This window comes from Nicotiana tabacum, chromosome 8 (genome assembly GCF_000715075.1).
Source record: "Nicotiana tabacum cultivar K326 chromosome 8, ASM71507v2, whole genome shotgun sequence".
Lineage (NCBI taxonomy): Eukaryota > Viridiplantae > Streptophyta > Magnoliopsida > Solanales > Solanaceae > Nicotiana > Nicotiana tabacum.
Genome location: NC_134087.1, coordinates 17618615 through 17645121, shown reverse-complemented (window position 1 = coordinate 17645121; position 26507 = coordinate 17618615). Strand labels below are relative to the sequence as shown.

Here is a 26507-nt window from a genome sequence, read left to right as displayed (position 1 = left end):
TATATCTTTCTGTTGAATCTTAAAAAATAAAAAGAAGACACTACTACATGCTGATTCAGATTGTTGGAAAATTACATATTTAATTTTGTCTATTTAAGATTTCCCATCATTATACGTGTATCTCAACTCTTCAACTTCATCATTGCCTATAATCTTTAAGTGATTTTCTACCTGCAGGTTATCTATATAGCACCTTTAAAGGCTATTGTTCGTGAGAGAATGACGGACTGGAGAAAGCGTCTTGTTTCCCAACTTGGAAAGAAGATGGTGCGTGAAGTTTCTTTTGTTTGGGCATTATTTTTATGACTCAGAGATGTACTATCACTGCTAACTCAAATATTTTAAGCAGGTTGAAATGACTGGTGACTACACCCCGGATCTAATGGCTCTCTTGTCAGCAGACATCATTATCTCCACTCCTGAAAAGTGGGACGGTATCAGTCGTAATTGGCACAGTCGAAGCTATGTCACTAAGGTGCAATATCTCATTCGTTTTTATACCTTTGTTTGTTTGTTTGTTAAGCTATTTATACGTAATATCAAAATCATAACATCAACATTCTCTTCATGAATGCTCTCTTGAACATAATCAAATGTTCAAACCTACATCAATAGGTTGGGCTTATGATTTTGGATGAGATTCATTTACTTGGAGCTGATCGAGGACCCATACTTGAGGTACGCAGCTGATTATCACTGAATGTCTCTCATACTTGTATTGCAATTGCTTTGACTTGTCATTCTTTTTTTTTTTTCTTTTTCTTTTTTCTTCTTCTTCGTCTTCATCTTCTTTTTTTTTTTTTTTTGTGATTGGCCAGTTAAAGTTATTCATATTCAAGCACTAAGTGAGTGCTGTGTTCAAAATATAGAAAAGGATAGTTCCCTTTTTAGATAGGTAGGGAGCTAACAAACTCCATCAAGTCATCTATATGATGCACAAAATTTAAATCTAACTATATTAGGTCTTATACTTCCTTCAGAGCATAAATTCCCTCCCTCTATGTAGCCCAAAGGACACAGAGAGAGAGAGCATTCCAGACTTTCCATCTACATAAAGTTTGTTTCAAATTCTTAGGCATCACCCATAACCCAAAAAAGATTAAAAAACGTGCACGACATCTCTTGTTTTTGCAAGAACAAATGATTAGCATTTACCAATTCACTCCCATGCATCAATTTGTTCGAATTGTATTGAATAAGGAGGCTCCCTTGACCTCGTTGAAGTTTACTTTTAACCTTTGCTATCAATATCCATGATACCATGTTTTGCCCTGAATGAGTTAATTTCTTGATATGACGGGAAACCCCTGCATACAAGCTTGTATACCAAAATCTGGAGAATTTTTTCAGGAAAGTACATAATGTTTGGTAGGATGTTAAGGAAACTGTTTTATTTCGAAATGGATGCTATTAAGAAACTCCATTGAGGTGTGAATTGGCTGGAAGGATGTAATGTTTGTTTTGTTCCACATTGGTGGAGAGATGGTTGTTATCTCCTTATATGGTGTCGGGAAATTCTTGCCTCATGAGCTAACTTTTGGGGTGGAGTTAGGCCCAAGGTCCATTTCTTATCATGGTATCAGTGACACTTCGCATGTAGCTTTGGGCGATGGTCGGCCAAACCTACTGTTCAACTGAATTTAAATCCTACATCTTTGTGATGATGGTGGGGCCAAACCTCAGCAAGGATGTTGAGTTCCTAAGGGCGAGTGTACCTAACACAATGGGCAAATACTACATCAGCATGCTAGGTATATAAAAGAAGCAAGCCTTAGACACTAATGACGCATTTTAAAGCCGTGGTGGGCCCAGGCCCAACACGAACAATATTACTAATTGGATGGTCTATTACATATGGTATATGTGCCAGGCCCATTCCTATTCTTAGTTTACCTAATGTTGGACTCATGTTATATTGTCCACGTTCCAGTTAACTAGGCCTTGGCGTGGGGGGTGTTAGATTATCGCACATTGGTGGAGGAAATGGTTGTATCCTTATATGGTTTTGGGAAATTTTCACCCCATGAGCAAGCTTTTGGGTTGAGTTAGGCTCAAAGTCCATTTGTTATCAGCAAGGAAAATAGCCTTTTTGGAAATCAGTGGATATTTTTCTCAGGATCTTGGTTGTGTCAGATCTGTTGCCCTCACGTGGTTTTGATTCATTGACTATATTGTAATCTCTTGATCATGTCTAATGCTGGATTTTCTGGGTCTAGGTTATTGTCTCAAGGATGAGATACATATCTTCTCAAACAGAGCGCTCAGTTCGGTTTGTTGGCCTGTCAACAGCATTAGCGAATGCACAGTATGTGTTTTATTGCTATATTTTTTACTCTTCTTTTTATGTACAAACGCGCTAATGGGTTTCATGGAGTTTTTGCTTTGTTGATTGTTCCGTTTTAGCAATAGATTGCTAGGTTACTACTTTTTATCTTGTTAACTCTTAAATGACATTCTTTCATGCTTTTTCAAACCCAGTAATTTGGCTGATTGGTTGGGTGTTGATGAAAATGGTCTCTTCAATTTCAAGCCAAGTGTGAGGCCCGTTCCTCTTGAAGTTCATATTCAGGCAAGTGGAGCTGTTGATTATAAGCTGCCCAAGGACCATCATCATCAAAGTAGACTTAAGTATATTTACCTACTATTATCATGCTTTAATAGTGATTTGTGAATCCTTTCCTTTAACAGGGATATCCTGGGAAGTTCTACTGCCCGAGGATGAATAGTATGAACAAGCCCGCATATGCTGCTATATGTACCCATTCACCAACAAAACCAGTTCTAATCTTTGTCTCATCTCGTCGCCAAACAAGGCTTACGGCACTGGACCTTATTCAGGTGAGATAACAAATCACGTTTGAACTGTATCTATCTAAATTTTTCTATCTCGTAGTAATGGTAACTAATCTGTTATGTTTTCTTTCTGAATTCAAAGTTTGCAGCTTCAGATGAGCACCCGAGGCAGTTCATAAACATGCCAGAAGATGCACTTCAGATGGTTCTTTCTCAAGTCACAGACCAGAACTTGAAGCACACCTTACAATTTGGAATTGGATTGCACCATGCTGGACTGAATGATAAAGACAGATCATTGGTCGAGGAATTATTTGCAAACAACAAGATTCAGGCAACTATATCATCTGAAAATTTTAGATCTGTAGGAGCAATAATATGCTGAAATTGAAGCTTATATTTGAGTCATTTTGGCTGCAAATTTCTAGGTGTTGGTCTGTACAAGTACGTTAGCATGGGGTGTAAACCTTCCTGCACATTTGGTTATTATTAAGGTACGTGTCTGTACGTAGTCTTAATCGCTTTCCAGAATTTGGTCAAAGTCAGGAATGCTATAATATCGTCTCCCTTTGCAATGCACGCTACCATGGGCTTATTGTCATTTTTTTCAGCTTTATTTGTTACATCGCATTCTTACAGATATGCTGTATACTGGATCACATTTCACTTTACTGGTTTTAAACTTACTTTAATCCATTTCTTACTAATAAATGGAGTTCCTTTCATGTAACTAAAATTTTGAAGGTTATTTGAAGTCCCTAAATTCTTTTTCTCCTTTATTTCTGTGGAATATTTTGGGTCTTTTTTTGTAAAGTTCAACTTTGATATACGTAATAGGACATCTCCTTTTTATCTGCTTGTTGCAATAGCCAAATTTTGAAGTCTTTTTCAATTCAATTTTTTTTTTTAAAGTCTTTCTTCTTTCTCTCTCTTAAAAAAATGCATCCTCCGTTTCAATTTAGATGAGGTACTTTCCGTATTAGTCCGTTCCAAAAAGAATGACACATTTATATATTTGGAAACAATTTAACTTTAAACTTTTCATTTTATCCATTTTGCCCTTAATGAGAAGTTTTTATAGCCACACAAATATCATGGCCCCACAAAGCTTTTACCGCTTAAGCTTTTAGGACCACAAGTTTCAAAAGTCTTCTTTTTCTTTCTTAAACTCCGTGCCGAGTCAAACTACTTAATCTAAATTAAAAGAAAGGGAGTAGATACATATATTTCTTCTCCTTGCATTCCTTCGATGAGTATAATCTGCTCGTCCTAACAGATAACTGTGTTTTTATGTTTTTTAATGACAGTCAAAGTTAGTTCTTCTCAAATGAAGTGTTTAGTTCTTTTCTATTTTTGGTGTAAAGGAAAGTATTTAGAAGATCATGAATCTTTGTTTGATGTTTTAGAATCCTTGTGCGAAGGAAAAGGATTTAGGAGTGTCTTCCTGCATTTCACATTGTAATTGTTAATATACAAATATATTACCTCTAAAAAAAAAGACAATCAAAGTTTTTCATGTGTCCTCAAGATGCACACCATCTTTGGTGTCTAAAATATATCGATCCTTCTGCAGGGAACAGAGTACTATGATGGGAAGGCAAAAAGATATGTTGATTTCCCAATCACTGATATATTACAAATGATGGGTCGAGCGGGTCGTCCACAATATGATCAACATGGAAAAGCTGTTATTCTTGTTCATGAACCCAAGAAGAGCTTCTATAAAAAGGTTATCCATATTTCTTTTCTTTGAATAATTTATCTTGACTATAATGTTGCTTTTTCTTTCTTTCAATTATTTAAGTGCCTAGTATATTGTGCATTTTCTTCCCAACACGTAGATAATGTGCTCTCTTTGCAGTTTCTGTATGAACCATTCCCAGTTGAAAGTAGCCTGAGAGAGCAATTGCATGACCACATCAATGCTGAGATCGTTACGGGAACAATCTGTCATAAAGAGGATGCAGTGCATTATCTCACTTGGACCTACTTATTCCGTAGATTGGTATGGTTTGATGGTCTTAGGGCAGGCAATTTAGCTTTTGTTGCTCCAAATTTTCCATCTTGCATCAATCTACTTGATGCATGTTTTTCTTTCTGCTAGTAATCATAAGTATGTTGTTTGATTGCAAATCTGATATGGGTTACTCATTAATGTAACATATTAATATGAATTTTCTAAATATGTAATGAACTAAGTTGTGTCTCCAGCAGTTAAGTGCCATATAAATGGAAGTCCAGTAAATGAAATGAGTCTTTTCAAATGAGGTAGACTTAATAGTAATACAAGAGCTTTAAGAGTGTGACCCTGTTGCCATTATCTGTTGTTTATGTTGTCTATTTCGGAAGGTAAGTGTTATTTGCTAACTTACCATTGCAAACATCTAACAATTGGAATTGGAAAAAATATGTGGTGGGTGAAGGATTTATTTCAATTGTATCAAGCGTATTGTTATTTGAACTAGTATGAGGATTTGTTTCGGACTGTGACCTTTAAGATCTATATTGTTGTAATCAACAAGCAGACAAAAAGGAACACACGTATTCAAGCAGCAGTTATAGTTGCACAAGAAAAGCACGTGCCTGTTTGATGTGCTTTACCGCTTACTGCTGATAGACTTGTGCCATCGAAGAGTTAAAAATAAGGAGCATCTGAGTTCTACTCCAGGTAGCCAAGTCTTGTCAAAGCTCAAGTTGAAACAGCTCGTGTCAAAAATTTATCAGTTCCTAAGGGACAGTAATAGCTAATCCGCAAATCTGTTTATTTTTTTTGATAAAGTAAGAGATTGTATTAAAGGCATCCAGAAGATGCAAATTACAATAGATGACAAAAGTGTACAGTGTCTAAGGAGACACTGAATTAGCTCCTGTACAATGTTTAAGCTAAGATGGAGCTAACAAAATCCAAAAAAATTATCCACACGATTAACAGGAGTATGGAAGTTCCAACTAAACAGGCTAACTAAACAGATACTCCCTCTGTTCCAGTTTATGTGAACCTATTTCCTTTTTGGTCCGTTCCAAAAAGAATGAACCCTTTCTAAATTTGGTAACAATTTAGCTTAAAGTTACAACTCTACCTTTAATGAGAAGCTTTTATAACCACACAAATACTCTGGGCCCCATTTGGACTTGTTTAGGACCACAAATTCCAAAAGTCTTCATTTTTTTCTTAAACTCCGTGCCCAGTCAAACAGGTTCACATAAATTGGAACGGAGGGAGTAGCTTTTAAAGAGTGTAATGGAGTTGAGATTCCATCAAAACATCTGCGGTTCCTTTCATTCCATAAGCACCAAAAAATTGTAGCTGGGATCATTCTCCAGATCCTCTTGGTGGCTTTATCAACTCTCCAAAAAATCCAACTTACATATGCATCTTTGATGTGGAAAGGCATCACCCATGCAAAGCCAAAAATAGAGTAGAAATTCCAGATGTCACCTGCTATTGGGCAATGAAGAAACAAATGGTTGACACTCTCTGAGTTTTGCTGGCATTGATAGCATCTGTTAGCTAGTACAATAAATTGTAGCTGGGATCATTCTCCAGATCCTCTTGGTGGCTTTATCAACTCTCCAAAAAATCCAACTTACATATGCATCTTTGATGTGGAAAGGCATCACCCATGCAAAGCCAAAAATAGAGTAGAAATTCCAGATGTCACCTGCTATTGGGCAATGAAGAAACAAATGGTTGACACTCTCTGAGTTTTGCTGGCATTGATAGCATCTGTTAGCTAGTACAATACCTCTTCTTCTTAGGTTATCTTGTGTTAAGCAAGCTTCTCTGAGAGCTAACCAGGTGAAGCAAGATACTTTGAGTGGTTGTCTAGTCCTCCAGACTTGTTTCCAAGGCCAGCCCTCAAGCATCCCATTCTGTGAACATAGAGGTTATAGCCTGACTGTGTACTTTCCTCCTATTGAGTTGCCCCAGATGAGTCTGTCAGGTTGATGCTCTTCAATTTTGCATTCTTCCAATGTGGATAATAGTAGAAGCAGATCATTAATTTCCCAGTCTTGGAGGTTTCTTCTGAATAGAGGATTCCAAGTGTTCCCCTCCCTGTTGTGAGCAACCAATGAATTCTGATGACTAGCTATCTGATACAACCCAGGATATGATTCTCTCAGTGTTGTGTTACCAATCCATCTGTCCTCCCAGAATTTTACATGAGAGCCATTGCCTACTCTGTATGTTATTTCCTGGAGAAAATCAGTATGAAGAGACCTGTTTATTAATTATTTAACTAGATAGACCTTGTGTTTTGGGCTGCGGCAAGTTTTATTAGTTTTTTACAAATGATAAGGTTATTTTAGAATCAAAACTAGAGTACTACTCATTGCATCCTTCCGCCTCTCCAGTTGGATGTTGCATGTGTAGTATGTTCCATCTCATGCAAAAGGACAAGAGAATAGTTACATTTCTGTATACTGCCTGTTTAGATGCCCTTTGCAGTGAACAGAAATTTACTTGATTTGTGGGGAGTCGCTGTGGGGCATAATCGGAATTTGGTTCAAAGTCTTACCCTAGTGAAGGCCCCCTCTATCTCCCACCATTAGATTTGTGGTTCGAGACACCAAGAGGGAACAGTAGGAGGGCACGATGGTCCCTGGGAAGGGAATGGGGGTAAAAAAAAAAGGATGTTACCAGAAAACAAAATAAAATAAAATAAAAGATAAAGGAGAGATGACATGACACTTAAATAAAATGAATGACAGGAAATTACATTTTCGCTTCAATCTACTAATGCATCACTATTGATAAATGATGTTTTTTTTTTTTGAGTAAGATGATGTTTTTAAGACTATCTTCTATGTTTGAAGAACTATAAAAAAAAATGATGTACTACTCTTTCCCTGCAAGTTATTATGTTTGCCAATCACAGAGTTTTTTATGGCAGATGGTTAACCCAGCTTATTATGGCTTAGAGGTTGCAGAACCTGGGATTCTAAATTCTTATTTGTCTAGGTAAAATGAAAGCACTACATACTCTTGAAATAGAATTTCTAGGATATTTCTGTTTGTACTCACCTTATTTTTTAAGCAGCTTGGTGCAAAGCACATTTGAGGATCTAGAAGATAGTGGATGCATCAAGATTACTGACGATAGTGTCGAACCACTGATGTTGGGCTCAATAGCATCTCAATATTATCTCAAGTACACCACTGTATCAATGTTTGGCTCAAAAATAGGACCTGATACATCTCTCGAGGTTCGTAGAACACCTAACGTGGATGTTCAAAGCTTATTTCTTTGTCTTAAATGATTTTACGCATACATAGATTAAATATATTTCTTGGTATTCCTGTTTATCTTTTACTTTAGGTTTTCCTACAAATACTATCTGGTGCTTCAGAATACGATGAGCTCCCCGTGAGGCATAATGAGGTAATTTTCTGAACATATATATTTGACGGAAGTTGTTTCTGAACAATTTGTTGCTTTTCAACTCATTCAATTGCTTTTATTGTTGCCTTACTTGTATATAACTTGCTTGTTTTGACAAGTAGGCTAAGAACATTGCTTGTCCTGTTTGTTGCTGACATTTGTAAATTATTTGATCTACAAACCAAAAGTAGTATGTACATTCTGTTAAGAAATGGCCCGTGGATTTGAAATTTCAAAACTATGCATCAACTGCTTCTTTACTGGTCTATTGTACTCATTGTCTGCTTATTTTTCCCTATACCAGGAAAACTACAATGAAAAATTATCAGAGAAAGTTCCATATGCTGTCGACCACAGTCGCCTAGATGACCCTCATGTGAAAGCAAATTTGCTCTTTCAGGTAGGGGTTCTGGCTTTTGGCTGCTAGTTTCTATTTAACATCAACAGGATGTTTTCTGTTCATTTCTCTCTCGTCACTGGGGTGGGGGTGTTATTTCCATGTGATAATAATAATTTTTTTGTTCTTTTTCCTTAAACATGTCACTGTTTTGCAGGCTCATTTTTCCCAATCAGAGCTACCAATCAGCGATTATGTCACAGACTTGAAGTCTGTGCTGGATCAAAGTATACGTGTTATTCAGGCCATGATAGATATTTGTGCTAATAGTGGATGGCTGTCAAGTACCATTACCTGTATGCATCTGTTGCAAATGGTCATGCAGGTCTTTCTACTGCTTGCAAAGCTTTCTTTATCTATTAACTGTAACATGGACTACTATTTATATACTCCATTTTAATTTAAATGAACTTATTTGACTGGGCAAGGAGTTTAAGAAAAAAGAAAAGACTTTGGAACTTGTGGTGTAAAATGAGGCACAAATACTTTGTGTGGCTATAAATCATTGCAAAGGTAAATTTTTTCCAAATAAGTAAATGGGTCATTATTTTTGGCACAGACTAAAAAGCAAATAGGTTCACATAAATTGAAACAAAAGGACATATATATATATATATATATATATATATATATATATAAGAGCCTCCCTGCTATTTTTCCTTTTTTATCTAATGAGTTCCCTTTTTGGGCATCTTCTCTCTAAACTCATCATAGATAGATAGAGAGAAATATACAAACTAAATTAATTATATTTAGTTTAATTAATTATAAAAACTAAAAACATACATTTTGTAAGAACATCATGAAATGCATGTTTGATAAAATAAATTAATATTTATAAATATAATGCCATAACATTATTCACATGTTTGACAAAACTGATCTATCAATTCTAACTAAAAAATGAACAACATGCAATGTGAAATAACAAGTCAACACTACTAAAACAAGTAAAATGGAACTGTGAGAAGGCACGGGAGAAAATATGATATATTGATATTGTGTGTTCAATACAATACAAGAGGTCCTTATTTATAGCTATACTATACAAGGACATACTACTCCTATTCCAATGTGGGACAAGACTACATTATGTACATATCTAACACTCCCCTCAAGCCGGTGCATACACATCATATGTACCGAGCTTGTTACACATGTAACTAATACGAGAACCAGTAAGAGACTTAGTGAAAATATCTGCTAGTTGATCATTCGATTTTACAAACTTTGTAACAATATCTCCTGAAAGTATTTTTTCTCTGACAAAGTGACAGTCGATCTCAATGTGTTTAGTCCTCTCATGGAACACTGGATTTGAGGCAATATGAAGAGTAGCTTGGTTATCACACACTAGTTCCATCCTGCTGATTTCTCCGAACTTTAACTCCTTGAGCAACTGCTTGACCCAAACTAACTCACACGTTGCCATAGCCATGGCCCGATATTCGGCTTCGGCGCTAGATCGAGCAACTACATTCTGTTTCTTGCTCTTCCACGAGACTAAATTTCCTCCTACTAGAACACAATATCCAGATGTAGATCGTCTATCAAAAGGTGATCCTGCCCAATCAGCATCTGTGTACCCAACAATCTGCTCGTGGCCTCGATCTTCGAATAGTAATCCTTTGCCTGGAGCTAACTTTATATACCAAAGAATACGAATAACTGCATCCCAGTGACTATCACAGGGAAAATCCATAAACTGACTTACAACACTCACCGAAAAAGAAATGTCAGGTCTAGTCATTGTGAGGTAATTCAATTTTCCAACCAACCTCCTATATCTCGTATGGTCTCTAAGAGGCTCCCCTTGTCCAGGCAGAAGCTTAGCATTCAGATCCATAAGAGAGTCAGTAGGTCTACAACCCATCATTCCAGTCTCCTCAAGAATGTCTAAGGCATACTTCCGCTGTGAAATAACAATACTTGAGCTAGACTGAGCAACCTCAATACCTAGAAAATACTTCAGACTGCCCAAATCCTTAGTTTGGAAGTGCTCAAAGAGATGTTTCTTCAGATTAGTAATACCATCCTGATCGTTGTCAGTAATAACAATATCATCAACATAAACCACCAGATAAATACACAGATTCAGAGCAGAATGCCGATAAAACACAGAGTGATCAGCATCATTACGAGTCATGCCGAACTCCTGAATAATTGTGTTGAACTTACCAAATCAGGCTCGAGGGGACTGTTTCAAACCATATAATGACCTGCGTAATTTGCATACACAACCACTAAAGTCCCCCTGAGCAACAAAACCAGGTAGTTGCTCCATATAAACTTCATCGTCAAGATCACCGTGGAGAAAAGTATTCTTAATGTCTAACTGATAAAGAGGCCAATGACGTACAACAACCATGGAAAAAAAAAAGACGAACATATGCTACTTTAGCCATGGGAGAGAAAGTATCACTATAATCAAGCCCAAAAATCTGAGTATATCCTTTTACAACAAGACGAGCCTTAAGCCGATCAACCTGGCCATCCAGACGGACTTTGACTGCATAAACCCAACGACAACCAACAATAGACTTACCTGCAGGAAGAGGAACAAGCTCCCAAGTGCCACTCGCATGTAAAACAGACATCTCGTCAATCATAGCCTGTCGCCATCCAGGATGAGATAGTGCCTCACCTGTAGACTTAGGAATAGAAACAATGGACAAAGAAGATATAAAAGCATAATGAGGTGACGACAAACGATGATAACTTAGACCAACATAGTGAGGATTAGGATTAAGTGTGGACCGTACACCTTTGCAGAGTGCAATTGGTTGCCTAAGAGGAGACAAGTCCGTAGTAGGTGCAGAATCTGATGCAGGACGTGAATCACCCGGGCCTGATGCTGGATGTGGACGACGATGATAAGTCAAGAGTGACGGAGCTGCAAAAGGTTGAACTGGATTATGTGGAGGAACGAGACCTATAGATAATGGAACTGGAGCTATAAATGGTGGAGCTGGAGATGTACAGGAAGGTGGATGGGAGATAGTGACTGAATCTCCAAAAAAAGAGACTGGTAGTACCTCAAAAATATCTAAGTGATTACCTGGACCTGTGAAGTATGATTGAGTTTTAAAAAAGGTAACATCAGCGGACATAAGGTACCGCTGGAGGTCAGGAGAATAGCATCGATACCCCTTTTGCGTTCTCGAGAAACCAAGAAATACGCACTTAAGAGCACGGGGAGCTAACTTATCTGTTCCTAGAGTAAGGTTATGGACAAAACAAGTGCTTCCAAAGACACGAGGTGGAAGAGAGACCAAAGGTAAGTGGGGAAACATGACAGAGAATGGAACTTGGTTCTGGATAGCTGAAGATGACATACGATTAATAAGATAGCAAGATGTAAGAACTGCATCCCCCCAAAAATGCAACGGAGCATGAGATTGTATAAGTAGGGTACGAGCAGTTTCAATAAGATGTCTATTCTTTCTTTCAGCTACCCCATTTTGTTGAGATGTGTACGGACAAGATGTTTGATGACTAATCCCATGAGATTTCATAAACTGCTGAAATGGGGAAGACAAATACTCTCGGGCATTATCACTACGAAATGTGCGAATAGAAACCCCAAATTGATTTTGAATTTTAGCGTGAAAGGTCTGGAAAATAGAAAACAACTTAGATCGATTTTTTATCAAAAATATCCAGGTGCACCTAGAATAGTCATCAATGAAACTGTTAGCGGAAACGTAAAAGAAAGAACACAAGATTTAACGTGGTTCGGATCAAAATAATCCTACGTCCACCAGAGAACAGTTGCCTTTTTAATATTAACAAAGGAAGGGGAGAGTTCCCAATTACACTTAAGAGAATTTCTCTCTTAACTCTCTACTCACTACAATGTGTTGTATTATTTTTGGGATGGTTTCTACAAATGAAGGAGTGCATCTATTTATAGAGGTAAAGACCTCCTCTTGATGTCATTGGTGACATCAAACTACCTCCTCTTGATGTCATGGGTGACATCAAAGGAGGAAGCTTCCTCCTAGCATCCACACCAACTCTTTCCACCAACTCTTCCAATTGGCATGCCATTGTTGACTAAACATAAACCAACACCTTCAATCTCCACCTTGGCTTGCGTTTCGAGCGTGCGTGTGAACAACTCTGGCCAAAACTTCTAAGCTTACTGGGCAACCCCGTTGTAAGAAACAAGAAGAATCAAACCATTGTTGAACATACCACCTCCACCTAACAACTGTTCTCTTCGGAGTTGCATCAGTTGATGCACACCCCCGCCAAGTCCTTGCAGTGTGCAAACTTAGCGAGTGGGACTATCTTGGTCAACATATCTACAGCATTATCGTTTGTGATAACCTTCGCGACCTTGATAGTTCCCTTTTCAACAACATCTCGAATAAAATGAAATCTGACATCAATGTGTTTAGTGCGCTCATGAAATCTCTGATTTTTCATTAGATGAATAGCACTCTGACTATCACATCTAAGAGTTGATTCCAGCTGAACCAAACTCAATTCCGCTACTAAACCTTTCAACCAGATAGCTTCCTTCACCGCCTCCGCTGCTGCCATGTATTCTGCTTCTGTCGTAGACAAAACGGCAATCGACTGCAGAGTCGACTTCCAACTAACGGCACTGCCAACGAGGGTAAAGATGTATCCAGTTGTGGACCTTCTTCTGTCAAGATCTCCTGCATAGTCAGAATCTACATAACCGAGAATTGAAATACCTCCACCACTTTTTCGAAAGGTCAGACCAACACCAGAAACTCCTTTGAGATATCTCAATATCCACTTGACAGCTTCCCAATGCCTCTTTCCTGGGCTGGACATGTATCTACTTACCACACTTACAGATTGAGCAATATCTGGACGTGTGCATACCATAACATACATAATGCTACCAACTGCATAAGGAATCTTTGACATATTCTCCACCTCATCCTCGAACTGAGGCATTTGTAACTCTGAAAGTTTAAAATGAGGAGCTAATGGTGTACTGACAGGCTTGCACATATGCATATTGAATCTCTTGAGAACCCTTTCAATATACCTCTTCTGAGAAAGATGTACAACACCGTCTTCTCTTGAAATCTCCATACCAAGGATTTTCTTTGCAGCTCCTAAATCCTTCATGTCAAATTCCTTACTCAACAGTTTCTTCAAAGCATTTATCTCTGTAATGTTGTTAGCAGCAATAAGCATATCATCAACATACAACAGTAAATAAATCATTGAGTTACCAGATGGCATACGTGATCTTCTTTCCCCTCAGCTAGGAAACCTTCAGGCTGATCCATATAGATTGTCTCTTCTAGATCACCGTGTAAGAAAGCAGTTTTGACATCAAGCTGTTGAAGCTCCAAGTCAAATTGAGCAACCAATGCTAGTAGCACGCGAATTGAGCTATGCTTCACGACTGGAGAGAAAATTTCATTGTAGTCAATTCCCTCCTTCTGACTGAATCCTTTTGCAACCAATCTCGCCTTGAACCTAACATCTTCCACTTCAGGAATTCCCTCTTTCTTTCGGTAGACCCACTTGCATCCAACTGTCCTCTTCCCCTTTTGTCTTTTCACTAAGACCCATGTCTGATTCTTGTGAAGAGACTCCATCTCTTCAGTCATGGCTAACCGCCATTGTACAGCATCCTTGCAAGAAGTTGCTTCAATATACGAGGAGGGCTCCAGATCCTTAATCTCTTCTTGTGCAGCTACGAACGCATATGCAATCAAGTTTGCTTGATCTATAAGGCGTTCCGGTTCTCGTGTCTGCCTCTTCTCCCTCCTCTTCGCAATTGTGTATGGTTCATTGACAGCAAGTTCTTCAAGGTCTACATCTTCTGACTCATCTTTAACCCGAGTCTCTTGATCCTTTTCCTTGGCAAGCTCCACCGGAAGCTCCACCTGCTCGTCGTTCTTGTTTCCTGAAAACTCCACGGAAACTTTACGGGGATTAAGTATAGAGGATTCATCAAAGGTGACATCTCTACTAACTATAAATTTGAGTAAATACAAACACCAAAGTTTGTACCCTTTTACTCCATCCACATACCCTACGAATATGGCCTTCTTAGCCCTTGGTTCAAGCTTTCCTTCATTAACGTGATAATAAGCTGGACACCCAAATACTCGTAAGTATGAATAGTTAGAGGGTTCACCTGACCATACCTCATTCGGAGTCTTAAAGTCAATTGTCGATGCTGGAGATCGATTGACAATATGAGCAGCAGTGTGAACTGCTTCAGCCCAAAATACTTTGGACATTTTGGCTTGTAGGAGCATACAACGAGCCTTTTCAAGAAGAGTTTTGTTCATTCTCTCGGCAACTCCATTCTGCTGTGGGGTATGCCTGACAGTCCTATGTCTTGAGATCCCATGAACCTTGCAGAATTCATTAAACTTTTCATTGCAAAACTCCAAGCCATTGTCTGTGCGAAGATACTTGATTTTCCGCTCCATTTGATTTTCAACCAAAATCTTCCACTCTTTAAATGCTTCAAAAGCATCACTTTTTGCCTTCAAAAAATGCACCCAAACCTTTCGTGAGAAATCATCAATAAAAGTGAGAAGATACCTCTTTTTGCCCTTCGATGGAAGTTAGAGGGACCCCATAAATCTGAATGGATGTAGTCTAGCACTCCTCTTGTCTTGTGTTTGCCAGTGCTGAAGCTGACCTTCTTTTGCTTCCCTAGAACGCAGTGCTCACAGAAGTCAAGTGTGCTGATCTTCTCACCTTCCAAAAGGTTACGATTGCTCAACATCTCCAGTCCACGTGCGCTCATATGACCCAGTCTCATGTGCCATAGTCTTGCCTTGTCATCATTAGATAACTGCACTGTAGATGCATTTGCAGAGCCAACAATGGTGCTTCCGGCCAATGTGTAAAGGTCGTTCTCCAGCTTGCCTTTCAGCATGACTAAAGAACCTTTAGTCACCTTTATAGTTCCTGCTTCGCTCATGTACCTGTAGCCTTGTTCATCCAGAGTACTCAGGGAGATCAAATTCTTCTTCAGATCAGGAACATGACGGACTTGTGTAATAGTCCTCACGACTCCATCATGGCAGCGAACCCGAACTGAGCCAATGCCAACTATTGCACAAGTTGCATTATTGCCCATTACTACGGTTCCTCCACTTTTCTCATAGCTGCTAAACCAGTCTTTTCGGAACGTCATATGCAGAGTGCAAGCAGAGTCTAACACCCATTTGTTTCCATAACTACTATTATTATTACACGATGTTGTTAGTACATAATCATTATCAAAATCATGTACCTGTTCAACTGTGGATGCACTCGCCTTTTTCTTGGACTTTGACATTGGGCAGTCTCGTTCAAAGTGCCCCTTCTTGCCACAACCCCAACACTCTGTATTCTTCTTGTTCACACGAGACTTTGATCTGTGCTTTGATTTGCTTTCCCTGTTGGCTAGTCCGGCCTCTCACAAAGAGCCACTTGCCTGGTCATCTCTATCTCCTTCAATGTGCCTCCGCACATCACTAGAGTTAAGTGCCTGCCGCACTTGCTCAAGCTTGATAGGCTCCTTGCTATACATCATTGAATTCTCAATATCACGATATCCTGAAGTCAATGAAAATAGCAAAGCACATGCAAGCGTCTCCTCCTCCTTTTTAATTCCTGCAATCTGTAAGTCCATGACAAGTTTATTGAACGCATCTAAATGATCTTGTAACGAAGTACCTGACCCCATCTTAAATGTGTGAAAACGCCGTTGTAACAACATCCTTGTTGTCACTGATCGGTCTTGGTATAGCCCTTCTAGCTTTTCCCATAACTGTTTGGCCGTCTCTTCGGTACCCGTACTCACTTCACAAAGCACGTTAGGTGCAAGGGATAGTTGGATTGCACTCAATGCATCCTCAATCTTCTCCTTGTCGGGAGCTGATATATCCTTAGGATACTTTCCGTCAATAGCATGGATTAAACCTTCCCTCCGCAGTAACGCCATCATCTGGATCTTCCAGATATTGAAGTTGTTGCGTCCACTAAATCTATCAATTTTAAACTTCATGGAACTCATCTTTGCTTGTTCTTCCTCTTTGGATCGTTAAAGAATCCTGTTGCTCTGATACCAATTGTTAGCGGAAACGTAAAAGAGAGAACACAAGATTTAACGTGGTTCGGATCAAAATAATCCTACGTCCACCAGAGAACAGTTGTCTTTTTAATATTAACAAAGGAAGGGGAGAGTTCCCAATTACACTTAAGAGAATTTCTCTCTTAACTCTCTACTCACTACAATGTGTTGTATTATTTTTGGGATGGTTTCTACAAATGAAGGAGTGCATCTATTTATAGAGGTAAAGACCTCCTCTTGATGTCATTGGTGACATCAAAGGAGGAAGCTTCCTCCTAGCATCCACACCAACTCTTTCCACCAACTCTTCCAATTGGCATGCCATTGTTGACTAAACATAAACCAACACCTTCAGAAACTGACAAAGTAGCGGAATCCTAATGTAGAACTGACCCGACCAGGACCCCAAACATCTGAATGGACTAAAGTAAAAGGTGACTCTGCTCGATTATCAATACGTCGAGGGAAATGAGAGCGAGTATGCTTACCGAGCTGACATGACTCACACTCTAGAGCTGACAAGTGAGATAAACCAGGTACTATTTTCTGAAGTTTTGACAAACTGGGATGTCCCAACCGTTTATGTAATAAAGCTGGTGAATCAGTAACAGGACAAGTTGGTGATGGAAGACAAGATGTGAGTCCATGTGATTTAAAAAGGATAAGGTAATAAAGTCCATTTGATTCACGCCCGGTACCAATGATCTTCCCTGTACTGCATTCCTGTATAAAAACATGATCATCAAGAAATAAAACGACACATCTAAGCGATTTGGCTAGGCGACTAACAGCTATGAGATTAAAAGGACTATTAGGGACATAAAGAACTGAATCTAAAGGTAAGGAAGGAATTGGGCTTGCTTGACCTATTGCAGTTGCCATGGTTTGAGACTCATTTGCCATTGTGACTCTTGGAAGAGATTGAGAATACGAAATAGTAGTGAATAAAACCATGATCATCAAGAAATAAAACGACACATTTAAGCGATTTGGCTAGGCGACTAACAACTATGAGATTAAAAGGACTATTAGGGACATAAAGAACTGAATCTAAAGGTAAGGAAGGAATTGGGCTTGCTTGACCTATTGCAGTTGCCATGGTTTGAGACCCATTGGCCATTGTGACTCTTGGAAGAGATTGAGAATACGAAATAGTAGTGAAAAGAGATGTGTTACCAAAAATATGATCCGATGCACCTGAATCAATGACCCAAGACTCAGAGGATGAAGATTAAGAGACACAAGTCACGCTATCACCTGTTTGAACAACGGAAGCTATCTCAGAAGATGTCTGCTTACCTGCTTTGTACTGAAGAAACTCAAAATAATCCGCTAAAGAAACCATCCGACTATTCGAAGTATCGGTTCCCATGTCGCTACAATTAATAGTAGTAGGGTTTAACTTGAAATAGTGGAAATTAGTAACTCCTTTGGAAAAACTGAAGAAATCGCTAAGAAAACACTGTTTCTGCGTGAAAAACACTGTTCATGCCAGAAATACTGTAGCAACCGGAAAAAATTCATAGTGGTCAGAATGAAATAAAAACAGTAAGGGTAGGATCGGAATTACCAGACGACCCAACTGTTCTGAAGAAACTTTTTCAAAAAATGGCCGGCAATCCACTTCTGAAATCACTGTTCACATCGGAAAAATATAAAAGTAGTCGGAATTTGGTGTAACCTGGATGGGTAGGCTCAGAATTGCAAGGGGAACAATTTGTCCTGAAGAGTCGTTACCAAACAATGGCCGCAAGGTGGCCCACGCGACGTCAGAACTTCGCCGGAAAAGTTTCTTCCGACAGCTATAGTACCGCCGGAGATTTTCACTGGGGTTTGGTCGCCGGACAGTGACTACTCTTGTGGTACTGTTGGATTTTGCACAACACTGACCGAGACAAAGCAGAAGCAAAACAACTTTGAAAAATCGCCGGAAAAAAGGGTTCCGGTGACTGATTTCACTTCCCGGAATCGCTGGAATTTATGCACAGTTATAAATCTCTCACGATAGCTCTGATACCATGTGAGAAGGCACGGGAGAAAATATGATATATTGATATTGTGTGTTTAATACAATACAAGAGGTCCTTATTTATAGCTATACTATACAAGGACATACTACTCCTATTCCAATGTGGGGCAAGACTACATTATGTACATATCTAACAGGAACCATAAATATAACACAATTTTAAAATCCAAAACAATAAAATAAAATTATATAACATATGTTAAATTCTAACATAATAAAATAAGTTCTAATACAAGTTAAGATTATGAAACATAAGTTTATAACCTCATTCAACAACGAAATTCTACTTTAAAGGCATCACTCATTATTTCTAATATTAGGAGGTGTTGTTTCAAAAACTAGAATAATAACGCAGTTACGCTAAATGAAGAATATAGAACAAATAAAAAATAAAATATACGAGCAATTACATGGAATCACAAAAAGTAAATGTAGAGAAATAGAAGATAAATAATGTACAAAGAAAAATATATTTTAAAATTAAAACATAAATTAAAATAATGGAAATAAAAAATTATGAAGAAATAAATTTAAAAAAGAAAAAGAAATTAAAAATTAACCTTGTAATTACACAATGTAATTACCACCAATTCTCACCTTTCCCTTGAGAATTGGAGGTGTAATTACACCTCTCCAATTACAACCAATTCCATGCAGCTCAAGTAATTACTTGGCGTGACAAACATGTCAAATTGTGTAATTACATCCAATGACACCAATATCCAACTCCTAGTTGGCTTTCCAAACAACTCCTTAATTTTACTGATAAAATACTCTTATAAGAGTAGCATCCTACTATCTACTGATGTTGTCTTAATGGATGTCTAGCATGTTTCTGTTTTATTGCATTCTGTAAATTATTTGAACGTGAAACATATGCTTATCACTATGTAGATGTTTGTATCCAGCTTATCACTAATTCTTATATCTAGATCAAGTGAAAGTACTGAAGTATCTGAATTGGAAATTTATTTGTGATCAGTATTACGCACCAAAATTTGGCCGTGCACAAACTTGCTAGTATTTCTTTTCTTTCCAACCATTTTGAAAATAAATTTCTAAAACAGTTGTGAGACTAATTATGATACATGGGAGTGAATGTTAGTCCTCTAGGTCCAATATCAACAAGATGAATGTAGTAGAAATGCGGATATTATCTAGTTGTCAATGAGGTCTCAAATTCAAATCCCATCGAAGACAAAAACAATACTAGGCGATTTCTTGGCATTTGCCTAAGCCTTGGTGGGTAAAGTTACCGGGTACCTATGCTGGTAGGAAGTAGCAAGCACCCCGTGATACAATAGAGATGCGTGCAAGCTGACTCGGGCACTCTGTCATCCAAAAAGTAAGAGAAATGAGGATAATAAGATGGATCTGTAGTCATACAAAACTGGAAAAGATTAGAAAACGATAAATCGAACCGATGGTCCAAGTAACACTGAAATGATTTTACTATGTCATGAGGGGTGTTCATGGTTCGATTTGGATCGGTTTTTTCCTAAAAAGAAACCAAACCAAGTAAGTCGATTTTTCAAATATTAGAACCAAACCAAACCAATTAAGTCGGTTTTTCTCGATTCGGTTTATGTCGGTTTTTCGGTTTTTTCGTTTTTTTCTTAAATATAAGACATACACTACCAAACACATATTCCGGCGACTACGTTTTCGATGTAACACTATCAAATCAATTACCCTTTTGAGAAATCTATTATGTACCAAAATATATTGATGATAATTGAATCAAATAGTGATGAATAATTTAAGGACTCAATATTTTTAACACGAAATGGATTCTTACACTAAACAAAGAAAACTACCAATCAAACTAGAATGTAAAGGTAAAGAACTATATTAAAAGTGCAAACTATTAACATTTACCATAAATTTTTTGAAACTTTGTATAACAATATACATATATATAGGTGTAATAATAAATTTGAAATAGCTACTCCTATAGTCGGTTTGGTTCGGTTTTTTTCTGATTAAAACCAAAACCAAACCAAATTTGATCGGTTTTTAAAATTCAAAACCAAAACCAAACCAAACCAAAAAGTATCGGTTTTTTGGTCGGTTTGGTTTGCTTTTCAGTTTGGTTCGGTTTTTCGGGTTTTTATGAACACCCCTCATGCTAAACCTCCATATGCATTAATTTCAAGAATAGCATAATTATGATGATTGATGGTGTGAAAAGGATATGAGGTAGGCAGAAATTACATAAAGAGAAAGTTGTCTCAAAAGAATTTTTTTTCTCGAACCCATGGAAAACTTAGATGTGAATAGGACGGAAGCAAATGATCTATATAGGTGAGATGCCAAATTGTTAGGATTAAAAGTTCATTGTTGTTACGCTTAGATCTGGTCTAGCATTTGCTAGGAGTTTTCTGTTCGGTTAAAGATTTGTTTTTGCACGTAGGAATAAGTTCAAGATTTGGAGAATCTTTATTTTAGAAAACCGTTATTCCATTTTAGAAGACAATCGATAAGTATTGAACGAAATGGGGCAGAATAGAGATGAAAAAGCTACAGATGATTTTATAACCAGTCCAACTAGTTTGGGATCAAGGGGTAGTTGATTGATTGGTCGCCTATAATATCTTCTGAATGGTGGTTTTAGACAGGTTCTTGGTATTCTTGCATAATTTTTCCCTTCATTATAAACTAGGTCATTAGCAACTGTACTGTGTCCTTGATGTCTTTGTTTAATCTGCAGGGATTGTGGTTTGACAGGGACTCTCCTTTTTGGATGTTACCATGCATGACTGATGATCTAGTCAGCTTATTGCATAAAAAAGGTATTGCTAGTATCCAGCAGCTGTTGGATTGTCCTTCAAAATCTTTGCCAGCTATCACTGGGAGTTCAGCTGCCTCGAGACTCTATCAGGTGCTCTAATTAGTTTTAGTAGTTCGTGGTGTTTTGCAAAAATCATCATTACTCTCTCACTGAAAAATTATTGATTTGCTTGTATCCTAAGAATGTTTGTTTTGAACATGCATCGATCATCTATGAGTAGAACTTAGTCCAGAGTGTTATAGAAGAAACATATAGAAGGCATGTTTCAGAAATTAATTTTAACACGTCTATTTGTATGGTTTTTCAGCCTTAGACTGCAGACATAGCTGCTTGATAGGTATAGGCATAACCTTGGGGAAAACTAGAAAGAAAAAGACCTTTTTTAAAAAAAATAATCTCACTGTTTTAGTGTTTTAAACATTATGGATTTACGTTTGGGGTATGTGTTGAAAAGACATGCTGAAGTTGGTCCAAAATGAGGTAGCAGGACAGTTTGGGGTATGTGTTGAAAAGACATGCTGAAATTGGTCCAAAATGAGGTACCAGGACAGTCCATACGCGTGATTTCTTCCGGAATTAAAAAAACAATGAAGCTTGAACTTTTAAACTGGGAAAAGGTTTCAAGCTTCATTAACCTATCCATTTTGATCATAGCAAACATTAACATATTTGGTTAACTGGAAAAACACTGGAACTCAGTATCTCATGATCATGATCCAAACTCTGATACATCCTTAATCATCAGAACTGTCGGGGAACATTTCTGATCCTACTGATTGAACCCCTTAACCTCCCCCCCCCCCCCCCCGGGTTTTTTTGATAAATCACTTAATCTATTTTGACTGGTAAACTAATTTTTCGAAGTTGAAAGAGGGGCTACCTGCATGTGAGTTGCTCTAATTCTTAGTCCATTTAATTCTTTGTAACTACAGTTTTCCTCTGTCAGGCTTCTTGGTTTAGTTCTTAGCTTAGTATGAATGTGTACCAGTAGCTTCCTATTTTGTCAGTCCTTAGCTATAGATCACATTGTGAATATGCATCTCTGTAAATGAGGCTGTATAGTGATATATGGGGAACATTGTCAAGCATATGGAAGGACATTGTTGAATATGTTACCATCTCATCTAATAGTTTAAACTATTAGAGGAAGTACACCTTTATTTACATAATTATGTCTTCGACGCGCTCCTCATGTGCGGGCGTAATTCTTTTTCATGGGTCCAGTACGTGAAAATCCTTTATTGATAATGGATGACGGTGAGATTTGAACCCGAACATCTACCTTCTCTGATACCATGTTGAATTGTGTGACCATCTCTTCTTAAAGCTTTAGCGGTTAGAGAGAGCACTCTTTTATTTACTTAGTTATGTCTTCAATGGAAATGATTGTCTTCAGCAGAACCTTGTTGAAGTAGTATTCTCCACTTGTTGTGCCAACTTGATGCTGAAAGACTTAATTTTGGAACAAAGCCAATTATGTCATTAGTAAAGCAGAAGTCAATGGGGATACTACTGTGAAGAAATTCAAATCTCGAGCTCGAGACTCAGCGCGGAGAAGGGGCCGGAACTGCACACTTTCGTTTTAGAGCTTTTCTTTAGACAGACTCTGTTTTTCCCTCTTGTTATGAGTTCCAAAATTTCCTTACTGCCTCTCACTCGATCCCTGAGAATAATTTCCATGTTTTTTGGGGCCCTCCTGTTGTTTCCTCTCAGGAAATCAAAGGATCTCTTAATTTATGCTAATGAAGTAGACTTTGTACCGATACTCTAATGGTTGCACGTCCTAATGTGTGTGTTTTATTTGTCATAAACTGCTCATGTACTGTGTATGGCGAGTACGGAAAATCTATGCTTGTGGTAACATGTATACTAATTGCAGATCTGATTCACATACTTGTACTGTTTGGACAGGATATGCAGCACTTCCCTCGGATTCAAGTTCGACTAAAGATTCAGAAGAAGGAATCTAATGGTGGCAAGATTTTTACCTTGAACATTAGATTGGAAGATGCGAACACTCAGCGAAGAACAGCAAAAGCTTTTACCCCACGATATCCAAAGGTATTGAGCTTCTGCTTGCTTTGTATCCTGGAGCATCCCAAAGACACTAACATTTTGGTCTTTTCAGGTAAAAGATGAAGCTTGGTGGTTAGTCCTTTGTAATACTTCGGCAAGTGAACTGTATGCTCTGAAGAGAATGTCTTTCTCTGGTCGTTTGCAGACAAACATGGATTTGCCATCCGTTCTGACCAATTTCCAGGTTCATATCCATTGATATAATAAACGTACTTGTTTTGATATTCACTAAACCTGCCAGCTTTCAGTACTCCTGTGAGCTGTTGCTTCCCCCTCTTCTAGTAGAATCGATGTCCCAGTAGCTTAGCAGTCACTTCCTTGTTATAATGGCCTTTGAGAAATTAAACACCTGCCCCATATCCCCCACACAAACCAAAAAGAAAAGTTGATAGCAGGTTAGCTATTAGGAGTTTGAGATGACCTGTTTGCCTTCTTTATTTTGGGAGTCAAGATACAATCCTCCCACCTGCCTACCCCCAGAAAAGGGAAAAATAAACATGTCCCTTTTCTGTCTCTGCTAATAATAGATATAATTCTTCCTCAGTTGAGACATAATATTGGGTATTTTCAATTTCAGGGGATAAAGCTCATTCTAGTATCGGATTGTTATCTTGGGTTTGAGCAAGAATACTCGATCGAAGGATTGGCATAATTTCGGACAAACTATAGCAACTCCATATGGGACCGAGGCACAGTTGTTGTTGCTGCTGCTGTTGTATAGAAACTCCAGATTGAAATGCAATGTTCCCATCAGTCATTAGAGGTATGCTAATGGCTTCTTTAGAAATGAAACATTGTTGAGTATTGCTTTGTAATACCTTTTGAGCAATGGATCCTCATCTTTCTTTCTTTTTTTTCTTTTTTTGGGTTTTGTTTTTTGGTAAACAAAATTTTCATTACCAAGTAAAAACTATGTACAGCTCAAAAAGTCAAAAGTAAAAAAAAAAAGCAGGATTGGAACTAGACTACTTCCCAGGTGCAGCTACTAGCCAACATTCTCCTAATCAGCTACTTCATTTTTGCTTTTCACGTAGATGCAGTTAAACAAATATGCATCAAGATACTGTTGGAAGTCATATGAATCCAACAACTTTTCCAGCACATCCTTTTGTTTTTTTCTAATTACTGTCTAAAATAGTTACTATTCAACAAAGTACACAAGCGAGTTTCAAGTACTGGATAACAGATCTATAGTAGGTCACAGAAGCCCTGGGGGAGTGTACATAAAATACTTGGCAAATACTACATCGGCAAATGACGGGAGAGATGCTGGATATATAAACGACAGAACTCGATATAAGCTGTTTTATTTCATGCGGATATCATATTAAGGTCGGACATCTCTATAACATCATATATATAAAATCATTCACTATAAAAGTTAGGTTTTTCTCGGATTTAATATAAACAATGGGACTCACTAGTTGTTTCCTCACCCACGAAAGTCATTGGTAATCTTCATGTACTTCATTTGTCAAACTCCACACGCTTAAGTGTGATAGTGTGAGACCTAGCTCTTTATTTTGGTATTAATTAACTTCATCAGATTGCAAATTTTAAAGTTTTAGTTCTTTCTGATAAAGCTTTACAGTTTATCAAACTATCAATATTTACTTAAAAGAAAGAAATATAAAATTTCAATGCTTATACTAGGTTGACAAAGCCAAGTTCATTTCATAAGGGAGATAAAACAAAGCCAAGTTCGTTTCATAAACAAGGTTGAGTCACGACTTTAATGGAGTTGATCGAATTAATATTTGTTTGTAGTTATTTATTTTTTGAAATTGAATAAGTCGTGATAATCGTTTTGTTAATATAACAATAAAATATCATCCAATTTAAGTAAATGACAATGCAATTTTTTTTTCTTAATTAACTACCTAATTTTCCTTCCATACATCACGAAAAACTTCGTTATGCGTTGTGCCAACCAAACCCTTCATATCCACCAGTGAGGTTCTTGACAAGTATCAACGTATTAAGGTCAAGTAATGAAAAAGTAACAAGTGCACGACATGAAGTTGAAGGTTTCGTGCTTGAAATATAAAAGTAGAAAAGAAAAAACACTTAGAATGTTTTTAATTGGAGCTCTCTTTAATTTTTCTTCCATACAGGTATACAACTTATAACTTAGAAAACACCTAAACGTTAGCAAGCGTGCCATACACACTGCATTATTGCTTCTTTTTGAACCTTCATTTATAAGGAAATGAATCTTCGATTTTGCAACTTCCGAGCCATTATTATGTCTTTTACAACTTTTGTATTGACTATTCCTATATGTCTATGATTATGCAAATTCTCACGGCATCCAGCTAGCTTGACTAGTGATGGATTTTGGAATTTTGGACAGATGACATACTGTGATCGCGAGTATAGTACATGAACGGAACTAAAAGGTTTGTAGCACACGAAAATCTGAGAATCGCCTTAAATTTCTATTTTATTGTCCTAAAACACCAAAAAACGAGTAACAATCATGGAGATGCATTGACTATTGTTAATTAAGTCGTGTTTTATAGGCCCTAGGAGATTTGGGGCTGGTCGCCAGAATTCATGGAGATCGCATGGACTTTAGCACATGAAAATCTGGGAATCGCCTTGAATTCCTGTTTTATGGCCCTAAAATGCAAAAAAATGAGGAACAATCGCGGTGAAGTGAAGACTATAACTAGGTCATTTTTTATATGCCCGCAAAATTTTAGGAGATTTGGAGTCAGTCGCGCGAATTCATGCCGATAGTGCGGACTATAGCACACGAAAATCTGAGAATCGTCCTAAACTCCTATTTTATGGCCTTAAAATGCCAAAAAACGAGAAATGGTCATGGCGAAGCAATGACTATCATTCTTTAGGTCGGTTTTATGGGTTAGCAAATTCGAGGCTAGTCGCCCGAATTCATACAAATGGCATGGACTAAGCACACGAAAATCTGAGAATCGTCCTAAATACCAATTTTATGG

General features: G+C 37.7%; 1 protein-coding gene across 6 annotated transcripts in view; it reads left to right on the top strand.

The window, feature by feature from the left end:
• Nucleotides 1-24507, top strand: part of LOC107780328 (DExH-box ATP-dependent RNA helicase DExH14) — a 58566-nt gene extending 34059 nt beyond the window's left edge. For 5 of the 6 annotated variants that reach the window (XM_075219036.1, XM_075219034.1, XM_075219035.1 and 2 more), the window contains 19 exons: nt 178-267; nt 350-475; nt 616-678; nt 2217-2305; nt 2479-2569; nt 2689-2838; nt 2936-3127; nt 3222-3287; nt 4367-4522; nt 4655-4798; nt 7689-7756; nt 7836-8001; nt 8115-8177; nt 8482-8577; nt 8732-8899; nt 21388-21558; nt 23380-23529; nt 23597-23728; nt 24122-24507. In XM_075219036.1, the coding sequence (XP_075075137.1) occupies nt 178-267; nt 350-475; nt 616-678; nt 2217-2305; nt 2479-2569; nt 2689-2838; nt 2936-3127; nt 3222-3287; nt 4367-4522; nt 4655-4798; nt 7689-7756; nt 7836-8001; nt 8115-8177; nt 8482-8577; nt 8732-8899; nt 21388-21558; nt 23380-23529; nt 23597-23728; nt 24122-24196 (2256 nt within the window). In that variant the 3' untranslated portion in view covers nt 24197-24507. The remainder of the gene's footprint in view (nt 1-177; nt 268-349; nt 476-615; nt 679-2216; nt 2306-2478; nt 2570-2688; nt 2839-2935; nt 3128-3221; nt 3288-4366; nt 4523-4654; nt 4799-7688; nt 7757-7835; nt 8002-8114; nt 8178-8481; nt 8578-8731; nt 8900-21387; nt 21559-23379; nt 23530-23596; nt 23729-24121) is intronic. The other variant, XR_012693888.1, reaches the window with a different exon arrangement.
• The last annotated feature ends 2000 nt before the right edge of the window (nt 24508-26507 follow it).